The sequence below is a fragment of the Mytilus trossulus genome, unplaced genomic scaffold (genome assembly GCF_036588685.1).
Source record: "Mytilus trossulus isolate FHL-02 unplaced genomic scaffold, PNRI_Mtr1.1.1.hap1 h1tg000070l__unscaffolded, whole genome shotgun sequence".
NCBI lineage: Eukaryota > Metazoa > Mollusca > Bivalvia > Mytilida > Mytilidae > Mytilus > Mytilus trossulus.
In genome coordinates, this window is record NW_026963294.1 from 1,317,303 (window position 1) to 1,342,091 (window position 24,789).

The following is a 24,789-nucleotide window of genomic DNA, read 5'->3' on the forward strand; positions in this document are numbered from 1 at the left end:
CATGCAATTTTTAGACTTTGGACTATAAAAAAACAAATTATCCATCCATCTACATTTACTTCAATATCATATACAAGTAAACAAATTAGAATGTCTCAAATATGACTGCGGAAATCCATTTATGTAGACATAAGTAACATTTTTAAATATGTTAATCATATAATGAATAGTTTTATAATATTACCTGCTGGGGTTGGAGTCATATGCTGCCCTGGAAAACACATCACATCAGGTACCTGTTCATGTAATCCTTTACTTCCATCAAATACAACCAGAAACAAAGCTCTATAGGTCATGAAGGTCTGGTGTGTTGTATAATAAACATACTGTCCACCAAAATCCCAGAAAATGAGTCTTCCAACTTTCATCTTGTACTTTCCACTCTTTAGGACTTTTTCCATTTTTCTTCTGATTTCATCTATAGTCATCTTTGCTTTCATTTTCTGTTTCAACTGCTGTCGTGATAGAGGCACAATGGAGGACTTCTCCTGTGAAAAAGGTATGACTGATGGGGGTTGGTTAGAGATATTATCTGATGTGTTTGATGGCAGATGCAATGCCATAGCTTGTGATTGCTGTAGGACACCTGGATTACCCATGTTATCGTCTTTACTTCCAGCAGGACTAATATCTGATGCTTGATGTTGGTCTAACTTTTCACTTGAATTTGTTCCCTTCTCGTCTCTTGAAGTCATTAAAACCTTATTGTAAACAACATCCATGGCGTTATAACTTCCTATAAGAAGAACAAAAAAGAATTCTAGTATAAAAAGTTAAAATAAATGCTTACCTTTAAACGGGTGATTTTCGCTTATTTTCGCAGATAGAACAAAATCGCCAAAATAAATTCCGCCAATTAAAAAGCTCACATGCAATAAAATTGATAAAAGTTTTTAATCCGCCAAAATAATTACTGCCTAAATATTTCGTATACCTTTTTAGATGTCAACCGCGATATTTTACACCCGCTAAAATAATCCGCTATACGGTGTTCTATATGATGCGCTTCTATGGCATTGTACATTAGAGGGTGATAACATTCTATGTGTATATACCAAACCCAGACTACAATAGAAGTAGGAAGATGTGGTAGGAGTGACAAAGATACAACTCCCCTTCCATGTCACAAATGTTAAAAGTAAACTATCATAGCACGTTAAGGTCAAAGTACGAACTTCGACACAGAGCCTTCAATCACACCAAACAGCAAGCTATACAGGGTCTTAACATTGACAACTGTTAAACTATTCAAACAGTAAAACCAACGGTCTAGATATAGGAAGATGTGGTGTGAGTGCCAATGAGACAACTTTCCATCCAAATAACAATTTATAAAAGTAAACCATGATAGGTCAATAATATATATATATATATATATATTACCCAGATGCTTCGCAGGGCGCAGCTTTATAAAACCACAGAGGTCAAACCCTGAACAGTTGGGAAAAGTATAGACACAACATTCGAGCTTGATACAGCTCTGAATTTGGGTTGTGATTGAAAAGTTGACACAGCTTAAATTAGGTTTCTGACACAGAATAAATATGGTCTAATGAAATTATTTTATTTTGCTTTTGAGCAATACACTATGATGTTGGATATTAATCTCCTTGAAGAAAATTAATGAAGAAATTTTCATTTTAATTTCTGAAATCTAAAATGAGCAAAATTGTACCACCCCACCGACAAATGTGTATCTCCCTCCCAATTTTATTTTACCTCCCCTTTACCTTATTTCAAAAATAATCTCAATTCAAATTTCTAATGGAGTTTGCAACAATAATTTAAATACCTCATTAAATATCAAAATATAAAATGACATACAGTCATGGTTAAAATTAATATTAATCAATAGTAACTAATAACTTTTTTTTTTTACAGCTGATCATCTCAAGACAATCATCATTTCTGTATGCATAATTTTCAAGAAGTGTGAGGGAGGTAATCAAAGTATATATATATATATATATCACAAGAAACGATAAACAGTTATGAACCACATCAACAAAGACAACTACTGAACATCACAAAGACTTGCAGCGGGACTAAAAATACCAGAGGGACAGTCACACTCATATATCGAAAACAAACTGACAACGCCATGACCAAAAATAAAAAGACGAAGAGACAAATAATAGTACATATAACAAAACATAGAAAACTAAAAACTAAGCAACACGAACCCCACAATAAACTGAGGTGATATCGGATGCTTCTGAAGGGTTAGCAGATCCTGCTCCACATGTGGCACCTGTCGTTGTTATTATGTTATTACAAATCCAGTAAAAAGTCTAATTCGGTAGGTCACATTCGTGTAAAGGTAAGGGTATTGTAGTTACGACATAAGGAACATGTCCGATATTATCTGTGAAACGGTTATTCCATAACAGTCAACCAACTTGTGATTGCGTCCTTAAACTTTACGAAAGGATGATTTCAACTTCACCATTTGGAACTCATGGTTTAAACAATCTAATAGGTACCGACTTTCACTTTTATAAAGAACAATAGTGTATCATCCTAACATAGAAACACACACTATAAAATATAACAAGAGTGCACACTCTGAAACATCTTGCCTTCTTTACTAATCATAGATATTATGTTGATAGACCAAATATAAAGCTTTATTACAACTGTCACATAAACTCAACATTAACCAAGAAAACAAATCATTAATCAATGAACCATGAAAATGAGGTCAATGTCAGATGAACCATGCCAGGCTGACATGTACAGCCAACAATTCTTCAAAACAACAAATATAGTTGACTTATTGCTTATAAATTTAGAAAAACAGACAAACACACAAGAACTTAACACTGAGCAATAAACCGTGAAAATGAGGTCAAGGTTAAATAAAACCTGCGAAACAGACATATAGATCATAAAATATTTCCATACACCAAATATAGTTGGCCTAATGCATAAAGTATTGGAAAAATAGACCAAAACTCAAAAACTTAACTTTGACCACTGAACCATGAAAATGAGGTCAAGGTCAGATGACACCTGTCAGCTAGACATGTCCACCTTACAATCATTCCATACACCAAATTTAGAAGACCTATTGCATATAGTATAAGAAAAACAGACCAAAACACAAAAACTTAACTTTGACCACTGAACCATGAAAATGAGGTCAAGGTCAGATGACACCTGTCAGCTAGACATGTACACCTTACAATCATTCCATACATCAACATTAGAAGACCTATTGCATATAGTATAAGAAAAACAGACAAAAACACAAAAACTTAACTATAACCACTGAACCATGAAAATGAGGTCAAGGTCAGATGACACCTGCCAGTTGGACATGTACACCTTACAGTCCTTCCATACACCGAATATACTAGACCTATTGCTTATAGTATCTGAGATATTGACTTGACAACCAAAATTTAACCTTGTTCACTGATCCATGAATTGAGGTCGAGGTCAAGTGAAAACTGTCTGAGGGGCATGAGGACCTTGCAAGGTACGCACATACCAAATATAGTTATCCAATTACTTATAACACATGTATAATAAGAGATAATTTAACATTACAAAAAATCTTAACTTTTTTTTCAAGTAGTCACTGAACCATGAAAATGAGGTCAAGGACATTGGACATGTGACTGATGGAAAGTTTGTAACATGAGGCATCTATATACAAAGTATGAAGCATCCAGGTCTTCTACCTTCTAAAATATAAAGCTTTTAAGAAGTTAGCTAACGCCGCTGCCACCGTAGCCGCCGCCGGATCACTATCCCTATGTCGAGCTTTCTGCAACAAACGTTGCAGGCTCGACAACAATTAACCTCACACTTAGAGTAAAAATATTTGCAATTTAGCAATTTAAATTTTGATTGTAAAAAGACGCGTTGAAAAATGATGTCAAATAAAGCTAAATTTTGATTGGTATTGAATATCAATTATAACTGCACATGCAAAAATGTCTTAGATATAAATGGCTTGCATGAATGATTTCTTCAATTGATTGTACATAACTAATAAATGTATCTAACTCAAAAATGACAATACATAAACAAAAGCACCCCACCCCCACCCCCCCCCCCAATTCCTTACCAAACAAAAAACGTCTTAAAAACAGTAAACTCAAACTGTGTATTAAAATTTGAAAGAGAATTTGCGCTGACATAACTCCTAGAACAGATACTGAATAATAATATCATGTCGAGATGCATATGTAAATATTATGTCATTAGTATTATTAAAGTTTTGTGCTGTAATTTCAGATGGGTGCAATGGCAAGCATAAGACGGACAGTTTGATGATTATGATGGACTAACGGGTCAATATAAAAAGAAGATGTGATATGATTACCAATGAGACAACTGTCCACAAGAGACCAAAATGACACAGACATTAACAACTATACATGAACGGCCTTCAACAATGAGCAAAGCCCATACCGCATAGTCAGCTATAAAAGGCCCTGATAAGACAATGTAAAACAATTCAAATGAGAAAACGAACGGCCTTATTTATATAAAAAAAATAAAAATATGTAACACATAAACAAATGACAACCACTCAAGTACAGGCTCCTGACTTAGACAGTACAACATAAGAATGAACTATACAAATCAGTTGAAAAAGGCTTAACTCATCAGATGGACAAAAATACAAGTGGACGTGGCCGGGTACTTATACACAAAAAGGCACAATGCACAGATCTGAGAGTACTTGCAGTTATCTGACAGCTAGTTCAAAGCCACTAACAACTAATAAAAAAATTTGTACGGGGTTCCGCGGAACCCAGTGTCTCACCTACTTTTGCCGTTAATCACACACTCATCAAAAATGATGAAAAAAATCAATAAAATTATTCCTCTCCATACTATCTTTTGATTGTCAGAAGCTTCTGTCCAAGTTTGGTAAAAATCCAGGCTAGTTTAAGAATCTTAAAAATGTTTTAAATACTTTAACTGCAGACTGTATGTAATGTTAACTGGAAGAAAAACTAAGTCCATTTATAAATAATTACATTAGATGTATGTTTCATTATAATACTTTATTTTGATTGGCTAACTGCACATCACGTAAGCAATTACATCAATCAATAAAACTTTCCATTCATGATAACACGTGGTCCCACAATAAGGTGCACAGGTGAATAAAATACAAATATTGTAAAACTCGTGTTTTTATGATCATTGCTAAAAAATGTAACTATAAGTATTGAATGCTTCTTTTTGTAACTTTATAGGATTGTAAAAGCGTTGACCGTGCGCACATTTTTAGTATGAAGCGCTTCCGCGCTTCATACAAAATGTACTTCGGTCAACGCTTTTACACCCCAATAAAATTACAAAAAGAAGCATTCAATTCTTAAGTAAAATACGGGAAAAATGGAATTTTATTTTTTACAAAATTTACTTCTGGATACTATCTTCTGATCATAAACAAGCTTCTGGCCAAGTTTCTTACAATTTCAGGATAGTTTAAGAAAGTTATTAAAATTTTAAAAACTTTAACCACAGAGTGAATATTTGTGGACGCCGCTGACAACAACGACGCCGACGGAATGCAGGATCGCTATATCTCGCTTGCTTTTTCGACTAAAGTCGAAATCTCGACAAAAATGTGTTGTTTTTTTTTTATATAGATTAGACCGTTGGTTTTCCCGTTTGAATGGTTTTACACTAGTAATTTTGGGGCCCTTTATAGCTTGTTGTTCGGTGTGAGCCAAGGCTCCATGTTGAAGGCCGTACATTGACCTATAATGATTTACTTTTTGTCGAGCCTTTGACTCCAGTCGAAAAAGCGAGACTAAGCGATCCTACATTCCGTCGTCGTCGACGTCGTCAACAAATATTCACTCTGTGGTTAAGGTTTTTGGAATTTTAATAACTTTCTTAAACTATACTGGATTTCTACCAAACTTTGACAAAGCTTGTTTATGAACATAAGATAGTATCCAGAAGAAAATTTTGTAAAAATAAAATTCCATTTTTTCCGTATTTTACTATAAATGGACTTAGTTTTTTTATGCGGGGAAACAATCATTCACTCTGTGGTTAAAGTTTTTAGAATTTTAATAACTTTCTCCAACTATCCTGGGTTTGTACCAAACTTGGACAGAAGCTTGTTTATGATCATAAGATAGTATCCAGAAGTAAATTTTGTAAAAATAAAATTCCATTTTTTCCGTATTTTACTATAAATGGACTTAGTTTTTTTCTGCGGGGAAACAAAACATTCACTCTGTGGTTAAAGTTTTTAGAATTTTAATGACTTTCTCAAACTATCCTGGGTTTGTACCAAACTTGGACAGAAGCTTGTTTATGATCATAAGATAATATCCAGAAGTAAATTGGCCGTACTTTAACCTATAATGGTTTACTTTTTAAATTGTTATTTGTATGGAGAGTTGTCTCATTGGCACTCACACCACATCTTCCTATATCTATTTGTAAAAATAAAATTTCATTTTTTCCCTATTTTACTTATAAATGGACTTAGTTTTTTATGCCGGGAAACATTACATTCACTCTGTGGTTAAAGTTTTTAGAATTTTAATAAGTTTCTTAAACTATCCTGGGTTTGTACCAAACTTGGACAGAAGCTTGTTTATGATCATAAGATAGTATCCAGAAGTAAATTTTGTAAAAATAAAATTCCATTTTTTCCGTATTTTACTATAAATGGACTTAGTTTTTTTCTGCGGGGAAACAAAACATTCACTCTGTGGTTAAAGTTTTTAGAATTTTAATGACTTTCTCAAACTATCCTGGGTTTGTACCAAACTTGGACAGAAGCTTGTTTATGATCATAAGATAATATCCAGAAGTAAATTGGCCGTACTTTAACCTATAATGGTTTACTTTTTAAATTGTTATTTGTATGGAGAGTTGTCTCATTGGCACTCACACCACATCTTCCTATATCTATTTGTAAAAATAAAATTTCATTTTTTCCCTATTTTACTTATAAATGGACTTAGTTTTTTATGCCGGGAAACATTACATTCACTCTGTGGTTAAAGTTTTTAGAATTTTAATAAGTTTCTTAAACTATCCTGGGTTTGTACCAAACTTGGACAGAAGCTTGTTTATGATCATAAGATAGTATCCAGAAGTAAATTTTGTAAAAATAAAATTCCATTTTTTCCGTATTTTACTATAAATGGACTTAGTTTTTTCTGCGGGGAAACAAAACATTCACTCTGTGGTTAATGTTTTTAGAATTTTAATGACTTTCTCAAACTATCCTGGGTTTGTACCAAACTTGGACAGAAGCTTGTTTATGATCATAAGATAATATCCAGAAGTAAATCTTGTAAAAATAAAATTCCATTTTTTCCGTATTTTACTTATAAATGGACTTAGTTTTTTCTGCGAGGAAACATTACATTCACTCCGTGGTTAAAGTTTTTAGAATTTTAATAACTTTCTTAAACTATCCTGGGTTTGTACCAAACTTGAACAGAAGCTTGTTTGTGATCATAAGATAGTATCCAGAAGTAAATTTTGGAAATAAATAAATCCATTTTTTCCATATTTTACTTATAAATGGACTTAGTTTTTTCTGCGGGGAACCATTACATTCACTCTGTGATTAAAGTTTTTAAAATTTTAATAACTTTCTTAAACTATCCTGGGTTTTTACCAAACTTGGACAGAAGCTTATTTATGATCATAAGATTTTATGATCATAAGATTGTATCCAGAAGTAAAGTTTGTAAAAAGATTACTCTGTTTTTTCTGTAATTTACTTTTAAATGGACTTAGATTTTCTTACAATCATAAAATAGTCACAAGAGGAATATTTTTATTGATTTTTTTCCTCATTGTTGTTGAGCTTGCGATTTACAGCAAAAATAAGCGAGACACTGGGTTCCGCGGAAACCCTTACAATTTTTTTTAAATTGTTATTTGGATGGAGGGTTGTCTCATTGGCACTCACATCACATCTTCCTATATCTAATTAAACTGCGCACTGTTAAAGGGCCGAGTCACCTTAAATCTTTTAAAATAGATTGAAAATGTGTCCATGGGACACACATGATGCCCTGTTTGCATACAATGTTATAAAGGGACATAACTCAAGAACGTTAAAAGGGACGTCACCAAAATTCAAAAAATTGTTGTTAGTTTTGTGGTAATGATCATAGTATATAGGTTTCAAACAAGAATGTGTCCATAGTATATGGATGTCCTACTCGCACTATCATTTTCTATGTTTAGTGGAACGAGTAATTGGCGTGACAATCTAATTTGGTATTTATGCTTCTCTGCAAAGCATGCAGTATTGAGGGATAATTGCATATACCTGGGTTTGGTGGGGTAAAATTTTCAAGTATTGTTTCCCAATAATGCTAGGACAGACTTTCAGACGGACCGGGGTAACACTTAATTCCCCATCCAATGCGACAGGGGCATAAACAAACATGCTCTTACCTGGATTTATAAGAATCCATTCTCTTGTTTGGACGTCAAGACCACAGCGACCTTCTAGAAGCGAGATTCCATCTGTAGGATGTCTCCCTTCGGGAATGACGTCCCCCACTAATAGCTTCACCAGAGTAGTTTTTCCGACGGCGAACTGGCCAGTCACCATACAGCGCATGTCATACGATTCGTACGTACCTTTACCCGTTAAACGATTTAACTGTTGTTTTTTCTTCAAGTTGTTATATTCTGTAAAAATGACATGAATATGTTTTACTTAAATTATATGAATACCAATGGTATCCGGGGGGAAAAGATGATAAAATTAATGAGTAATGTGTCCATGGGACACAGATGATGCCCCCGCTTGCTTATATTATTAATATAAAGGGACACCACTCAATAACAGTAAAAGTGATGCTACCCAAATTCATACTTGATCGGAGTTTTGAGGTAATAAGCATTGTGTAGTAGCTTCATCACAAGTTGTAAAAGGCAAACTTAAGTTAGAGAACGGAAACGATAATTTAAGCAACTTTTCCATTTGTAAAGGGGCGTAACTCTAGAATGGTAAAAGTGATGCCACCTGTATTCAAACTTGATCTGTGTTTTGTGGTAATAACCATTGTTTATAAGTTTCATACAATTAAGTTGAGACCAACTAAAGTTTAGAGCGGTATACCAATTTAGGGACGTATGTAACGCGACTGACAAACAAGGGTAAACCTTAATGTCCCCAAAACAATGTACTAAATATACAAATGAACAGTACAACTGACTATACCAACTAAAATGAATTATGAATATAACATTGACTGGCAGGGACATTACTTAACTAGAGGCGCTCACCTTGGTCTATGTGCATATTAAACAATGGACACAGATAAATTCATAACAAAATTGTGTTTTGATGATGTTGATGTGTTTGTAGATCTTACTTTACTGAACATTCTTGTTGCTAAAATTATCTCTATCTATACTGAACTTGGCCCAGTATTTACAGTGGAAAATAAATTCTAAAAATCTACAAAAATTTATACAAAAAGTAAAAAAATGACTATAAAGGGCAATAACTCCTTAAGGGGTCAACTGACCATTTCGGTCGTGTTTACTTATTTGTAAATCTTACTTTGCTGAACATTATTGCTGTTTACTGTTTATCTCTATCTATAATATTATTTAAGATAATAATCAAAATCAGCAAAATTTCCTTAAAATTACCAATTCAGGGGCAGCAACCCAACAACGGGTTGTTCGATTCATCTGAAATTTGCAGGGCAGATATATTCTGACCTGATAATCAAATTAACCTCATTCCAGATTTGCTCTTAATGCTTTGGTTTTTGAGTTATAAGCCAAAAACTGCATTTTACCCCAATGTTTTATTTTTAGCCATGGCGGCCATCTTTGTTAGTTGACTGGGTCACCGGACACAATTTTTTAACAAGATACCCCAATGATGATTTTGGCCAAGTTTGGTTTGATTTGGCCCAGTAGTTTCAGAGGAGAAGATTTTTGTAAAAGATTACCAAGATTTACGAAAAATAGTTAAAAATTGACTATAAAGGGCAATAACTCCTAAAGGGGTTAACTGACCATTTTGATTATGTTGACTTATTTGTAAATCTTATTTTGCTGAACATTATTGCTGTTTACAGTTTATCTCTATCTATAATATTATTCAAGATAATAACCAAAAACAGCAAAATTTCCTTAAAACTACCAATTCAGGGGCAGCAACCCAACAACGGGTTGTTCGATTCATCTGAAATTTTCAGGGCAGATAGATCTTGACCTGATAAACAATTTAACCTCATGCCAGATTTGCTCTAATTGCTTTGGTTTTTGAGTTATAAGCCAAAAACTGCATTTTACCCTAATGTTCTATTTTTAGCCATGGCGGCCATCTTGGTTAGTTGACTGGATCACCGGACACTATTTTACATAGATACCCCAATGATTATTGTGGCCAAGTTTGGTTTAATTTGGCCCAGTAGTTTCAGAGGAGAAGATTTTTGTAAAAGATTTCCAAGATTTACGAAAAATTATTAAAAATTGACTATAAAGGGCAATAACTCCTAAAGGGGTCAACTGACCATTTCGGTCATGTTGACTTATTTGTAAATCTTATTTTTCTGAACATTATTGCTGTTTACAGTTTATCTCTATCTATAATATTATTCAAGATAATAACCAAAATCAGCAAAATTTCCTTAAAACTACCAATTCAGGGGCAGCAACCCAACAACGGGTTGTTCGATTCATCTGAAAATTTCAGGGCAGATAGATCTTGACCTGATCAACAATTTAATCCATGTCAGATTTGCTCTAAATGCTTTGGTTTTTGAGTTATAAGCCAAAAACTGCATTTTACCCCTATGTTCTATTTTTAGCCATGGCGGCCATCTTGGTTGGTTGACCGGGTCACTGGACACAATTTTAAAACTAGATACCCCAATGATGATTGTGGCCAAGTTTGGTTTAATTTGGCCCTTAGTAGTTTCAGAGGAGAAGATTTTTGTAAAAGTTTATGGACGACCGACGCAGGACGACGACGGACGCAAAGTGATGAGAAAAAAAGGTATAAGCTGTCAAATTCATGTTTATTTTCTTCAGTTTATTGATTGATGACATTGTCAAACGTATATATCAAAATTACGAAGTCAAAAAAGAACAATAGATAATGCATGGACTCGTTACATTGTATCAGCATTGGTTGTATATATTCTACACTAGATGTCACCTAATTATCCATCAAGATAATATCCCAAGACGGCAGAGTCATATAACCCGATTTAAACATAAATATAAAAAAGAAAGATAAACACATACAATCATACGAGGAAGATTTTTCGGTGTCTATTTGTTTTCATGTTACATTCTTGGTTTTTAAATATTCGTTTTTGAGTGTTCCTAATGAAGGTAAATCTAGAAAAGCGCTTTGGACACATGAAATTTATAGTGTGTTGTTTTCTTTTTTTACAATTGATGTTTAACAGCTCTTAATTGTACATAGCTTTGGCAAACTATCTTCAAAGTAAGACAACTGTATAGTTTTTTTTATAACTTCCATCTTTTGCGTGATTTAAATAATGAAACTTTCTCAAAATTAATAAAATAACAACTAAATTGATGAAAACATTCAACAGTCAGAGCTCAGACATAAACAAGACGATTTTTTTTTGACTCACATAAGTCAATAAAATGCTCCATAGGGCACAGCTTGATACGACCGCAGAGGTTGAACCCTAAACAGCTGGGGCAAGTATGGACACAACATTCAAGCTTGATACAGCTCTGAATTTGGATTGTGATTAAATATTAGACACATCATAGGTTTCTAACACAGAATGAATGTGGTCTAAGAACTTAAAAATTTTAAATTGAACATTTAGCTATTATTTTTTTTTATAATGGATTTTCTTTATTGTAACAAATAAACTAGCACAACATGGATGAACAAAGGTTAACAGAATGGCATATATACACAAAAGAAGTATTAAATAATAAAACAACAATTGAATATATGATGCGTCCGTGTACATTTACGCCAAACATTTTTCATTTTAAAATGAAAATAAATTTTCAAATTGCTCATTGTATTGGCTTGCTTTAAAAAACAAAACATATTTCAATCTCATTCTTGAAAGCAAATATTGAAAATACTGACCTTTAGCATTTTTCAATTTAGTTTACAATATTGAAAAATTAAAAATGCTCTAACGTGGAGCATTTTTCAATTTGACTTACAATATTGAACTAGAGGCTCCAAAGAGCCTGTGTCGCTCACCTTAGTCTTTGTGAATATTAAACAAAGGACACAGATGGATTTATGACAAAATTGTGTTTTGGTGATGGGGATGTGTTTGTAGATCTTACTTTTCTAAACATTCTTGCTGCTTACAATTATCTCTATCTATAATGAACTTGGCCCAATAGATTCAGTGGAAAATGTTAGTGAAAATTTACAAATTTTATGAAAATTGTTAAAAATTGACTAAAAAGGGCAATAACTCCCTAGGGGGTCAATTGACCATTTTGGTCATGTTGACCTTTTTTTTAGGTCTTACTCTGCTGTACATTATTGTTGTTTACAATTTATCTCTATCTATAGTTATATTAAAGATAATAACCAAAAACAGCAGAGTTTCCTTAAAATTACCAATTCAGGGGCAGTAACCTAACCACGGATTGTCTGATTCATCTGAAAATTTCAGGGCAGATAGATCTTGACCTTATAAACAATTTTACACCTGCCAGATTTGCTTTGATTTTGAGTTATAGTCCAAAACCTGCATTTTACCCCTATGTTCTATTTTTAGCCGTGGCGGCCATCTTGGTTGGTATGCCGGGTCACCAGACACAATTTTAAAACTAAATACCCCAATGATGATTTGTGGCCAAGTTTGGTTTAATTTGTTCCAGTAGTTTCAGAGGAGAAGATTTTTGTAAAAGATTACTAAGATTAACGAAAAATGGTTAAAAATTACTATAAAGTGCAATAAATCCTTAGGGGGTTAATTGACCATTTTTTGTCATGTTTGACTAATTTGTAGATCTTACTTTGCTGAACATTTTTGCTATTTATAGTTTATCTCTATAATAATATTCAAGATAATAACCTAAAACAGCAAAATTTCCTTAAAATTACCAATTCAGGGGCAGCAACCTAACAACAGGTTGTCCAATTCATCTGAAAATTTCAAGGCAGATAGATCTTGACCTGATAAACAATTTTACCCCTTTGTCAAATTTGCTCTAAATGCTTTGGTTTTTGAGTTATAAGCAAAAAACTGCATTTTACCCCTATGTTCTATTTTTAGCCATGGCAGCCATCATGGTTGGTATGCCCGGTCACCGGACACAATTTTTAAACTAAATACCCCAATGATGACTGTGGCAATGTTTGGTTTAATTTGTCCCAGTAGTTTCAGAGGAGAAGATTTTTCTAAAAGATTACTAAGATTTACGAAAAATTGTTAAAAATTGAATATAAAGGGCAATAACTCCTTAGGGGGTCAATTGACCATTTTGGTAATGTTAACTTATTTGTAGATCTTACTTTGCTGAACATTTTTGCTGTTTACAGTTTATCTCTATCTATAATAATATTCAAGATAATAACCAAAAACAGCAAAATTTCCTTTAAATTACCAATTCAGGGGCAGCAACCTAACAACAGGTTATCTGATTCATCTGAAAATTTCAGGGCAGATAGATCTTGACCTGATAAACACGTTTACCCCATGTCAGCTTTGCTCTAAATGCTAAGTTTGGGCCAACAGTTTCAGAGGAGAAGATTTTTGTAAAAGTTTACGGAAGACGGACGATGGACGCCAAGTGATGAGAAAAGCTCACCTGACCCTTTGGGCCAGGTGAGCTAAAAATGAAAAATGCTCTAGGTTGGAGCATTTTTCAATTTGACGTTTGATATTGAAAAATGAAAAATGCTCCAATGTGGAGGATTTTTTAATTTGACGTTTGATATTGAAAAATTAAAAATGCTACAATTTTTCATTATTCATTTACTGTGCAATATTCAAATTTGGAAAATGTTCATTATTTAAATGTCTAATAATGAGAACGAAATGTAATGTACACATGAGATATTGTCCTGAAACTACAAAAAAATGCTTGTTTTTTGCCCCTTTCTGGCAGCTTATTCCTAAAATATTGAGGCAATTACCCCTATAATCAATCCCAGCATTCCCTTTGTGGTATGGTACCTCGCAGTTCAATTCCAGAGAGATCCATATACTTGAACACAGTCGTTATTGTCTGGTAACTAAAAACATGCTTATTTTTTGCCCCTTTTTGTCACCCAATTCCTAAACGTTTCGAGCATTTTCCCCCAAACTCACTTCAAGCTTTCTCTTTGTAATATGGAACCTTGTAGTATAATTTCAGAAGGATCCATACATTTACACACAAGTTATTGTCATGAAACTAGAAAAATGCTTGTTTTTTGCCGATTTTTGGCCCCTCATTCCTAAAATATTGAGGCAATTACCCCCATAATCAATCCCAACCTTCCCTTTGTGGTATGGTAGCATGCAGTACAATTTGAGAGAGATCCATACGCTTGAACACAAGTTATTGTCTAACCAGATGCTCCGCAGGATGCAGCTTTATCCGACCGCAGAGGTTGAACCCTGAACGCTTGGGGCAAGTATGGACACAACATTCAAGCTGGATTCAGCTCTAAATTTGGATTGTGATTAAATAGTTGACACAGCATAGGTTTCTGACACAGAATGAATGTGGTCTAATGAACTTAAAATATTTTTTTGCCTTTGAGCAATTCACTATGCTGTTGAATATTAATCCTCTCAAAAAAATGTTTGAAGAAATTTTCTTTTTATTTATGAAATCTGAAATGAGAAAAGTTTAACCCCCCCTCCCCCCAAAGAAAGAATCCTTCACAATGTAATGATAGTAGCAATACGTTAAAACACATTTCAATTACCCTCCCTAAAAAATAAGCTTATTTAAGTACAATGTCCGCCATGTTGGATTTTAACCGGAAGTGGGGTTTCGGAAGACATCTTATCTATTTAATTTATCCAAAAGTAGTAAAAAACAAAGGTCTGTATCAAATATTATGATAGTAGCATGATAATAACACATTTTACACGCTAGCCTTCGATATTTGGCTGATTTAAGTATGACGTCCGCCATTTTGGATTTTACCGGAAGTGAGACATGTTTTTCAAATGCCTCCCTATCTGAAATAAAAGAGTAATAGTTGAGGAAGGTCTATGCCAAATTTCATGCTTGTAACAGGATGTGCACAATTCGTCTGAAATATGCTTGTAGCCGCTGGACTACAACTCCCAAAATCAATCCCAACCTTCCTTTCGTGGTCATAAACCTTGTGTTTAAATTTCATTAATTTCTATTTCCTTATACTAAAGGTATTGTGCAAAAACCAAGAATAATGCTTATTTGGGCCCTTTTTTGGCCCCTAATTCCTACACTGTTGAAACCAAAACTCTCAAAATCAATCCCAACCTTCCTTTTGTGGTCATAAACCCTGTGTCAAAATTTCATAGATTTCTATTTACTTAAACTAAAGTTAAAGTGCGAAAACGACGAAAATGCTTATTTGGGCCCTTTTTGGCCCCTAATTCCTAAAATGTTGGGACCAGAATTCCCAAAATCAATCCCAACCTTTCTTTTGTGGTCATAAACCTTGTGTTAAAATTTCATAGATTTCTGTTCTCTTTTACTTAAGTTAGAGTGCGAAAACTAAAAGTATTCGGAGGAGGGGGAGGACGACAACGACGACGCCAACGTGATACCAATATACGACCAAAAATTGTATAAAAACTAGAAACATGCTTATATTTGGCCCCTTTTTGGCCCCTAATTCCTACATGTTTTTGGGCAATTACCCCAAACTCAATACAGGCTTTCCCTTTATAGTATGGAACCTTGTAGAACAATTTCAGGAAGATCCATACGCTTACACACAAGTTATTGTCATGAAACTAGAAAAAAATGCTTGTTTTTTGCCCCTTTTTTTGCCCCCAATTCCTAAAATTTTTGGGCAATTACCCCCAAAATAAATCACAGCCTTCCCTTTGTGATATGGAACCTTGTGGTATAATGTCATAGAGATCCATACACTAACACACAAGTTAGTGTCTAGAAGTTACAAAAATGCTTATTTTCGGCCCATTTTTGGCCCCTAATTCCTTGTGCCAAAACTAATATGTCTTCGAACGACGACGACGACAACAACGATGACAACGATGACGACGCCAACCTCATACCAATATACGATCACAATTTGCGGTCGTATAAAAAATGTATTTATCATAAAAATGTACTTTCATTTTCAGACTTATTTTAGTCAGAGAATGACAGACTTATTAAGGTCTATTTATGTTTATGAAAAGACATAATTTTAGTTGGTAGCCAAAGTGCACCAAGCTTGACATCGTAAACCTTCCGGAGAGTTCAAATGGACCTGATCTATCTATATCAGTATATCACATTATTTTATTGAACATTTTTACTTAACATAGATTACTTTCCTCATTATGTGTGGGTACAGATGGTTGCATTTTAAAGAAAATAAACATTATTTCGTTTTTTTTAGGCTCTCATGCATATTTTTTCTTACAATGTTCATGTAAATGCATGATCATTTTATAAATATGCATGGGTCTTGAAGTTGACCAATTTTGGTAACTTATTGACTTGTATCAGTCATCAAAGTTTAATGAAAACTGCTCTAAGCGCTTTAAGGATATTGTCCAAAAACTTGAAAATCACCCCTTTTTTATGAATAAAATCTTATAACTCGGAAACGTAACATGGAAAATTGGTTAAAGCATTTTTGTGTTAATGTCCGATGTGATGACTACGTACGGACGGACGGACAGACGGTCAACGGTATACCATAATATGTCCCGTAAGCATGTAAACAGGCGTATAAACATTAGTTTCAGGGGCAAATTTCTGCAAAATGGGCTGTCCCATTGGTTTGAAAAAATATTTTCAAAATATCTGTATACTGTCTTTTGATCAATAAAAAAAAACTCATTTCCATGTCTCATAAAATTCAATGAAGATTTGACAAAGTTACTAATGATTAAAAAACTTTTAACTACAGACTGAACCTAAATGTGGACACCTACAACATAATTAATGTGAGCTTATAATGTCTCGCTTCAGCAAAAAATGTCATCAACTTGATATAAAACCATTACTATGAATTTTTGGAGTTCAAATACATAAAATGTTTCTCTTTGTCTTAAAAAATCATACAGGGTTCCGCAGAATCCTGAGTCTCGTCTGTGATTGCTGCTATTCGTGAACTGTTGACTTAAAAAGTGAGTTCATTTATCAGAAATTCAAACTTTCTCTTTATATGCTATTTCATGGTCCTGAAGCTTAGCTTCTGTTCAAGTTTCATAAGAATCCATGAAAATTTAAACATTCATTATGTCATAAAAGTTTAATCCTAAATTGTCTGTAATTGTTAACTGTAAAAAGTCAAACTATCAGAAAAAAATCCTAAAAATTAAAAAAAAAAATCAAAAGTTTGCTTCAGACATTATCTCTTCATCAGCAAAAATCTTGTACCAATGTTTCATAAAGTTTTATGAAGGTTTGATAAAGTAACTGATGTGTAACAAACTTAACTCCAGACTGTATCCATTTGTTAACTGTAAAATAAATTAAACTAAGTCCATTTATATGTTAGATACATACAAATGAAAATAACTTTTTTCAAAATTTTGTTTCCTGGTCATACTAAAGTCTGTCCACATTTCCTAAAACTCCATCAATATTTGATACAGTTATTGATGTCTAAAAAAATTAACCACAGACTGAATCTAAATGTTGACGACGGCGAAGACGAAATCTAGGATCCCTATGTCTTACTTTCATGAAATTACTTTTCGTAAAATTTATAAATTTCAAAGGCTCGACAAAAATCATACAATAATGTTTACCGGAAGCTAAAAATCATTTTACAAGTAAAAAAATAAAACAGATTTCTGCCATTTTAATCTTTCCGTCTTTGATGCAGTTATATAACAATTGTTTGTATCAATTAATCTGAGTTCGGTTTATCTATCATACATGTCATATACTTTCAATATGCTATTTCGAATTCTCCTTGATCAATTATCAAGGTTGATAGAAGTGCTTTTTTCTGGGTTGTTTCCCAATGTTTTTGACGGTTTGTCATTACGTAAAAGTTATTATTGGTGTTAAAATACCTCCTCACAAAAAGGATTTTAAAAGCCCATTGTCCGCCGTGGTGATTTATATTAAACATCCATATTTTAGTTTTAGCTCTTTTATGGCATTAGGAACTTTAACTTTAATATTTTGTTTTTCAAAAAAGAAAATACGCAAATTCACACTAAGAAAAAAGTAACTTTATGAAAATAAGACTCAGTGAATGAAGAACAGATCAGACGAACATAATGGTATCTCAATATTCTCAAAATCATTTCGCTAGTGGGTAATCATAAAGACACAAACAGGTCGTATATCGGTCAACCAATTTGTTATGATGACTGTAAAACTACATTTTGTAAGGTTGTGTTAATTTGTCAGTTTTCTCCTAGCTCTGTTGAAGTGTAAATATAACTCAAGCTACGAAATTATTGAAATAATTGTAATGTGGACAGTCGTTCCTGGTGCAGAAAAAATTAGTACAGAAGATGTTTTTAAACAAACACAACGCAAGATCTGCCATAAAGACAAAATTATGAAAATAACGAAAAGCTATAGCAATAATACTCTTTTCAGGATTTCTGATTTGGGACAGCACATGAATATACAGATATATGGAAGTTTTAAATTAGTGTTTTGATATCTCAACCCCTAACCTTCTTTTATTCACGATCAGAAGTTTAACAAAACAGACATCCAATAAAGGGCTGCCCTTAAGCGCATGAGACGCCCGTTGCTCTTTTAACATTTATAACTAGAGGCTCTAAAGAGCCTGTGTCGCTCACCTTGGTCTATGTGCATATTAAACAAAGGACACAAATGGATTCATGACAAAATTGTATTTTGGTGATGGTGATGTGTTTGAAGTTCTTACTTTACTGAACGATTTTGCTTCTTACAATTATATCTATCATGAACTTTGCCCATTAGTAACAGAGAACTATATTTGGTAAAAATTTACATAAATTTACCAAATTAATGAAAATTGTTAAAAATTGACTATAAAGGGCAATAACTCCTAAAGGGGTCAACTGACCATTTTGGTCATGCTGACTTATTTGTAGATCTTACTTTGCTGAACATTATTGCTGTTTACAATTTATCTCTATCTATAATAATATTCAAGATAATAACCAAAAACAGCAAAATTTCCTCAAAATTACCAATTCAGGGGCAGCAACCCAACAACCGATTGACCGATTCATCTGAAAATTTCAGGGCAGATAGTTCTTGACCTGATAAACATTTTTATCCCATGTCAGATTTCCTCAAAATGCTTTGGTTTTTGAGTTATAAGCCAAAAACTGCATTTTACCCCTATGTTCTATTTTTAGCGGTGGCGGCCATCTTGGTTGGTTGACCAGGTCACGCCACACATTTTTTAAACTAGATACCCCAAAGATGATTGTGGCCAAGTTTGGATTAATTTGGCCAAGTAGTTTCAGAGGAGAAGATTTTTGTAAAAGATTACTTTAATTTTCGAAAAATGGTTAAAAATTGACTATAAAGGGCAATAACTCCTAAACGGGTCAACTGACCATTTTGGTCATGCTGACTTATTTGTAGATCTTACTTTGCTGAACATTATTGCTGTTTACAGTTTATCTCTATCTATAATAATATTCAAGATAATAACCAAAAACAGCAAAATTTCTTCAAAATTACCAATTCAGGGGCAGCAACCCAACAACCGATTGACCGATTCATCTGAAAATTTCAGGGCAGATAGATCTTGACCTGATAAACATTTTTATCCCTTGTCAGATTTGCTCTTTATGCTTTGGTTTTTGAGTTATAAGCCAAAAACTGCATTTTACCCCTATGTTCTATTTTTAGCCGTGGCGGCCATCTTGGTTGGTTGACCGGGTCACGCCACACATTTTTTAAACTAGATACCCCAATGATGATTGTGGCCAAGTTTGGTTTGATTTGGCCCAGTAGTTTCAGAGGAGAAGATTTTTGTAAAAGTTAACGACGACGGACGACGACGGACGACGACGGACGACGGACGACGACGACGACGACGGACGCCGGACGCCAAGTGATGAGAAAAGCTCACTTGGCCCTTCGGGCCAGGTGAGCTAAAAATGGAAAGGAAGCTTATGTTAATAGATATAAACAATTTATCAAAGTTGCATAAAATTTTGTGAAAGTGTTAGTTATTGTCCCAAAATTGGAATATCCCCCCTTTTTTAAGCATAAAAATTCATAACACGGAAATGTAAAATCTGAAATTTATAAAAATTAAAAGGGAGCTTACGTCAATAGATAAAAACAATTCACCAAAGTTTCATGGACATTGGTGAAAGCCTTTTTTAGTTATTGTCCGAAGTGTTAAAAATCACCCTTTTTTTATGAATAAAGCCCCATAAATCCAAAACTTAAAATCTGAAATTTATAAAAATTGAAAGGGAGCTTACATCAATAGATATAAACAATTCACCAAAGTTTCATGGACATTGGTGAAAGCCTTTTTGAGTTATTGTCCGAAGTGTTGAAAATCCCCCTTTTTTTATGAATAAAGCCCCATAAATCCAAAACTTAAAACTGAAATTTATAAAAATTGAAAGGGAGCTTACATCAATAGATATAAACAATTCACCAAAGTTTCACGGACATTGGTGAAAGCCTTTTTGAGTTATTGTCCAAAGTGTTGAAAATCCCCCTTTTTTATGAATAAAGCCCCTTAAATCCCAAACTTAAAATCTGAAATTAAAAAGAAAAACGAAAGGGAGCTTACGTCAATAGATATAAACAATTCACTTAAGTTTCATGGAAATTGGTGAAAGCGTTTTTGAGATATTGTCCGAAGTGTGGACGACGGACGGACGGACAACGGTATACCATAATAGGTCCTGTCTAAAAGACAACGGGCGTATAAAAACTAACTATCAATACTAGTAGAGGAAAAACACTTTATTCATAAATAACGGTATGATAGAAAAGAATACTGTCAGATCATAACTAGACTTACCTTCTGGAGTCTTTAACATGACAGTCTACAAAAGAATAAACAATCTGATGTTACATAACAATTCATAAACCTGGTGTGTCCACGGTAAAATGTTATGCCATTAAGACGAGAAAATCAACAGTCTGATATCAAGCAATCAATAATCAAATTTATCAGACAGCAACCAAAAACAACTGGATGAAGTACAGGCTTCAGACTTGGAACATGCACATACATAAAGTGGTGGTTAAACAGGTTTGTGAGTGCTCAATCCCCCTAAACTTGAGACAGTGGTGCAACAACACAACACAATAACATATCAGTTTGAAAATATCTAACGCATCAGTTTGAAATAGATGAAAAGTGATGACAAAAACTGTTTTGGCCCTTCAGGACAGGTGAGCTAAAAACCATGAAAAAATGTAAACATGACTATACACAATACTAGATATGGACAATGCCCCCAACTCCCTTTTCTGCTCTACCACATGCACGAGTATAGTTCCACATATTTTAGATTTGACAAACAGTGATGTTGGCATACAACTTGAAATTGTTACGCTGTCTGCTAGACACAAATGATGCCTCCGCCTGACCATAGGAAATTATAAATTTAACACTATGTATGATGATGTAACTGTAGGAGGAGATAGCCAGACAAACCATGATCTCTTTATGCAGCTAGTACCAAAAACATGACTAAGTCCAACTACCTGTCATTATCAGAATATTTGAAAAAAATCTAAATCCTGTGGCCATGCACACCTTTATTATGTTTATGAACATCCTACAAAACATTAAAGTTGTACCTCCAAAACTGTAAGTGTAGGAGGAGATAGCCGGACGAACAATGTATCCTACTCCGGATGGACGAACAGACGGACGGAAGGACAGACAGGGGTAAATCAATATGCCCCCTGACATTTTGTCGCTGGGGCATAAAAACAATCAAAATAACATCTTTAAAATCTTTTACAAACCACAAAATAGTCTATTTACATTATTAGGGTTATGCATCTTCTTCTTGTTATAATACTGTTATATTTGATTAGCTTACAAATAAATCAAAAAGGACTAGATTCATGATGTATCAAATTTGTAAATAACTTGCTTTATTTGTGTACCAGGTTCAAACTGAAAATACCTCACTGTATCTGCATATGTATGTATATAAATTACTGTACACGGTTTACTTTTTTTTTTTTAATTAAACGTGGAAAAATTAATCAAAATATTAAAATTGAGGTTACATTTATAACTAATATAAATGTTGAGAGCATCATTACAATAGCTACAAATAATGTCTCAAATGTTTGTATTTGCATGCACTGAAAAAAAATCATTATCCTTTACTAGTCATGATAATTTGTTTTTCTTATATGCAATACATGATGGTAGATTACCTTAGCCGTATTTGGTATAACTTTTTGGAATTTTCGATCCTCAATCCTCTTCAACTTTGTTATTGTTTGGCTTTTTAAATATTTTGATGAGCGTCACTGATGAGTCTTATGTAGATGAAACGCGCGTCTGGCGTACTAAATTATAATCCTGGTAGCTTTGATAACTATTAGCATATTTAATAATGTTGTGATTAACTTGTAATTGTATTTATATTAGATTCTAAAAGATTTTACACAGGTTTTTCTACACATGTAAAACATGATGTAGAGAAGTGCATTTATATATATGTTTATCACATACTTACATACATATAGATTCTTACATAGATATATAACAGTGGATTATCTGATATATCCAATCGAGATAGTTAAATTATCAATTTTAAAGTCAGAGCCTCAGTTATAACTTAACTATCGAGATTGGATAAACACAATGATCCACCAAGTAACTATGTAAAGAATCTGTTTCTCTAATGATTAAAAATAAATTTTCTTTTTTTGTTAAACGAAAATCCCCTTTGTGTGCCTTTCACATTCCACGAAGTTGTCAATTTCATTAACACCTGTTAGCATATTTTGATTCATCCAGTTAGCTAGAAAGGTTATGACCCTTAAAATCATCCAATGCTCTTTTGAGATCACCGGCAACCACACGTTGATTAATTTTTTTTATACAATGGTTTTGGAAAGGGATAAATTTCCATAGAATTAGAGAAACATTTAAATGAATCTTTTCATACACTGATACATAATGCACATATTTTGCTTAAATAAAAGGAGATGTGATGTATCAACCAAGAAGACAGCAAGCCGACAAAACAAATACCAAAAAGATATCCAAACAGATGAGTACACAGTTTTCAAACATTTTTCTTTCACATATGCCAACATCTACATTTTGACATTAGGTAACAAGCTTGTCAACTTACATTGTTAAATGACAACAAATACCACATAGACAACTAAAGGCAAATGATTTATTGAAACTTCTTTGTACCAAGTCTGTTGTGACTCTAACATATCTGTGACATATTTGTGAATATCTCTTTTTTATTAAGAAAAAATATTTACCTTAAGGAAGTCCATCAATTCTTTCTTTTTCTTTTTCTCTTCAGAATCATCATAGCTTTCCATTGTTACCATATCATAAGGAGTCTTACCCTGAAATACAATCAAATAATCTTTCATCAATCATACACATATACATCTTCTTTTATTTCATAAACTGTAAAACGATAAATAATAGGTAACTGTTGCATTAAATATACCTATACAATGTAAACATATAAAACAATAAATAATAGGTAATTGATGAATAAATTTTACCTATACAATGTAAAAAGATAAATAATAGGTAATTGTTGCGATAATTTTACCTATACAATGTAAAAAGATAAATAATAGGTAATTGTTGCGATAATTTTACCTATACAATGTAAAAAGATAAATAATAGGTAATTGTTGCAATAATTTTACCTATACAATGTAAAACGACAAATAATAGGTAATTGTTGCATTAATTTTACCTATATAATATAAAACGATAAATAATAATTTAATTGTTGCATTGATTTTACCTATATAATGTAAACAGATAAATAATAGGTTATTGTTGCATTAATTTTACCTAAATAACATAGAAAATATCAATGGAATTCCAGTGGAATACCAGTTGATTCCACTGGAATTCCACTGGTTTACAGTGACTCATTTGAATTCCACTGGTAAATCATTAAAAACTAAAAATTCCAGTGGAATTTGATTGGTGATTCCACTGGAATGACATTTGAAAATTTTACCACTGTAATTCCACTGGAATAATGACATTTGAAAATTTTACCACTGTAATTCCACTGGAATACATTGTTTGGTTGCATGATTTATCATTTAGATACTGATGGCCATTTTTTGGGGTAGAACAAGTATTTATATTATATTCTAATGACTATTCTCAGTACATATTCATTTGTACCTAGTCAAAATAATTATGATGTCTTAATTGAAAGGCAATTTAATTGTTGCTTTAATGACAACTTCTGCAGCAACGTGCAAAGAAAAAAAATTAAATTGCCATTCTGTTCAAAAATGTTTTAATGAATCACCCTTATTTATTTCTTATATATTGAAATTTATCTGAATACAGCCTCTCCCACCATACTGGCCAAATTAAGAAGACCCAGCAGATTTGCATTATATTAAATGGTTATTCCTTGAAATCGGATACCAGCCGGTATTGTTGTATTTAAATAATTATATCATTATAATTCATTCTCGAAAAATGGGCCTTGTCATCTGAAATGATTTAAAATTACTGTTTCATTTGTATAACTG

General features: G+C 33.1%; 1 protein-coding gene across 1 annotated transcript in view; it reads right to left on the minus strand.

Annotated features, from left to right (window-relative positions):
* Positions 1-24,335, minus strand: part of LOC134699516 (uncharacterized) — a 47,784-nt gene extending 23,449 nt beyond the window's left edge. Inside the window, exons 1-5 of the mRNA XM_063561114.1 lie at positions 24,258-24,335; positions 23,530-23,619; positions 21,077-21,101; positions 8,413-8,652; positions 185-736 (exon numbers count right to left, since the gene is read on the minus strand). Of these exons, the coding sequence (XP_063417184.1) occupies positions 185-736; positions 8,413-8,652; positions 21,077-21,101; positions 23,530-23,619; positions 24,258-24,335 (985 nt within the window). The remainder of the gene's footprint in view (positions 1-184; positions 737-8,412; positions 8,653-21,076; positions 21,102-23,529; positions 23,620-24,257) is intronic.
* Positions 24,336-24,789: the final 454 nt, after the last annotated feature.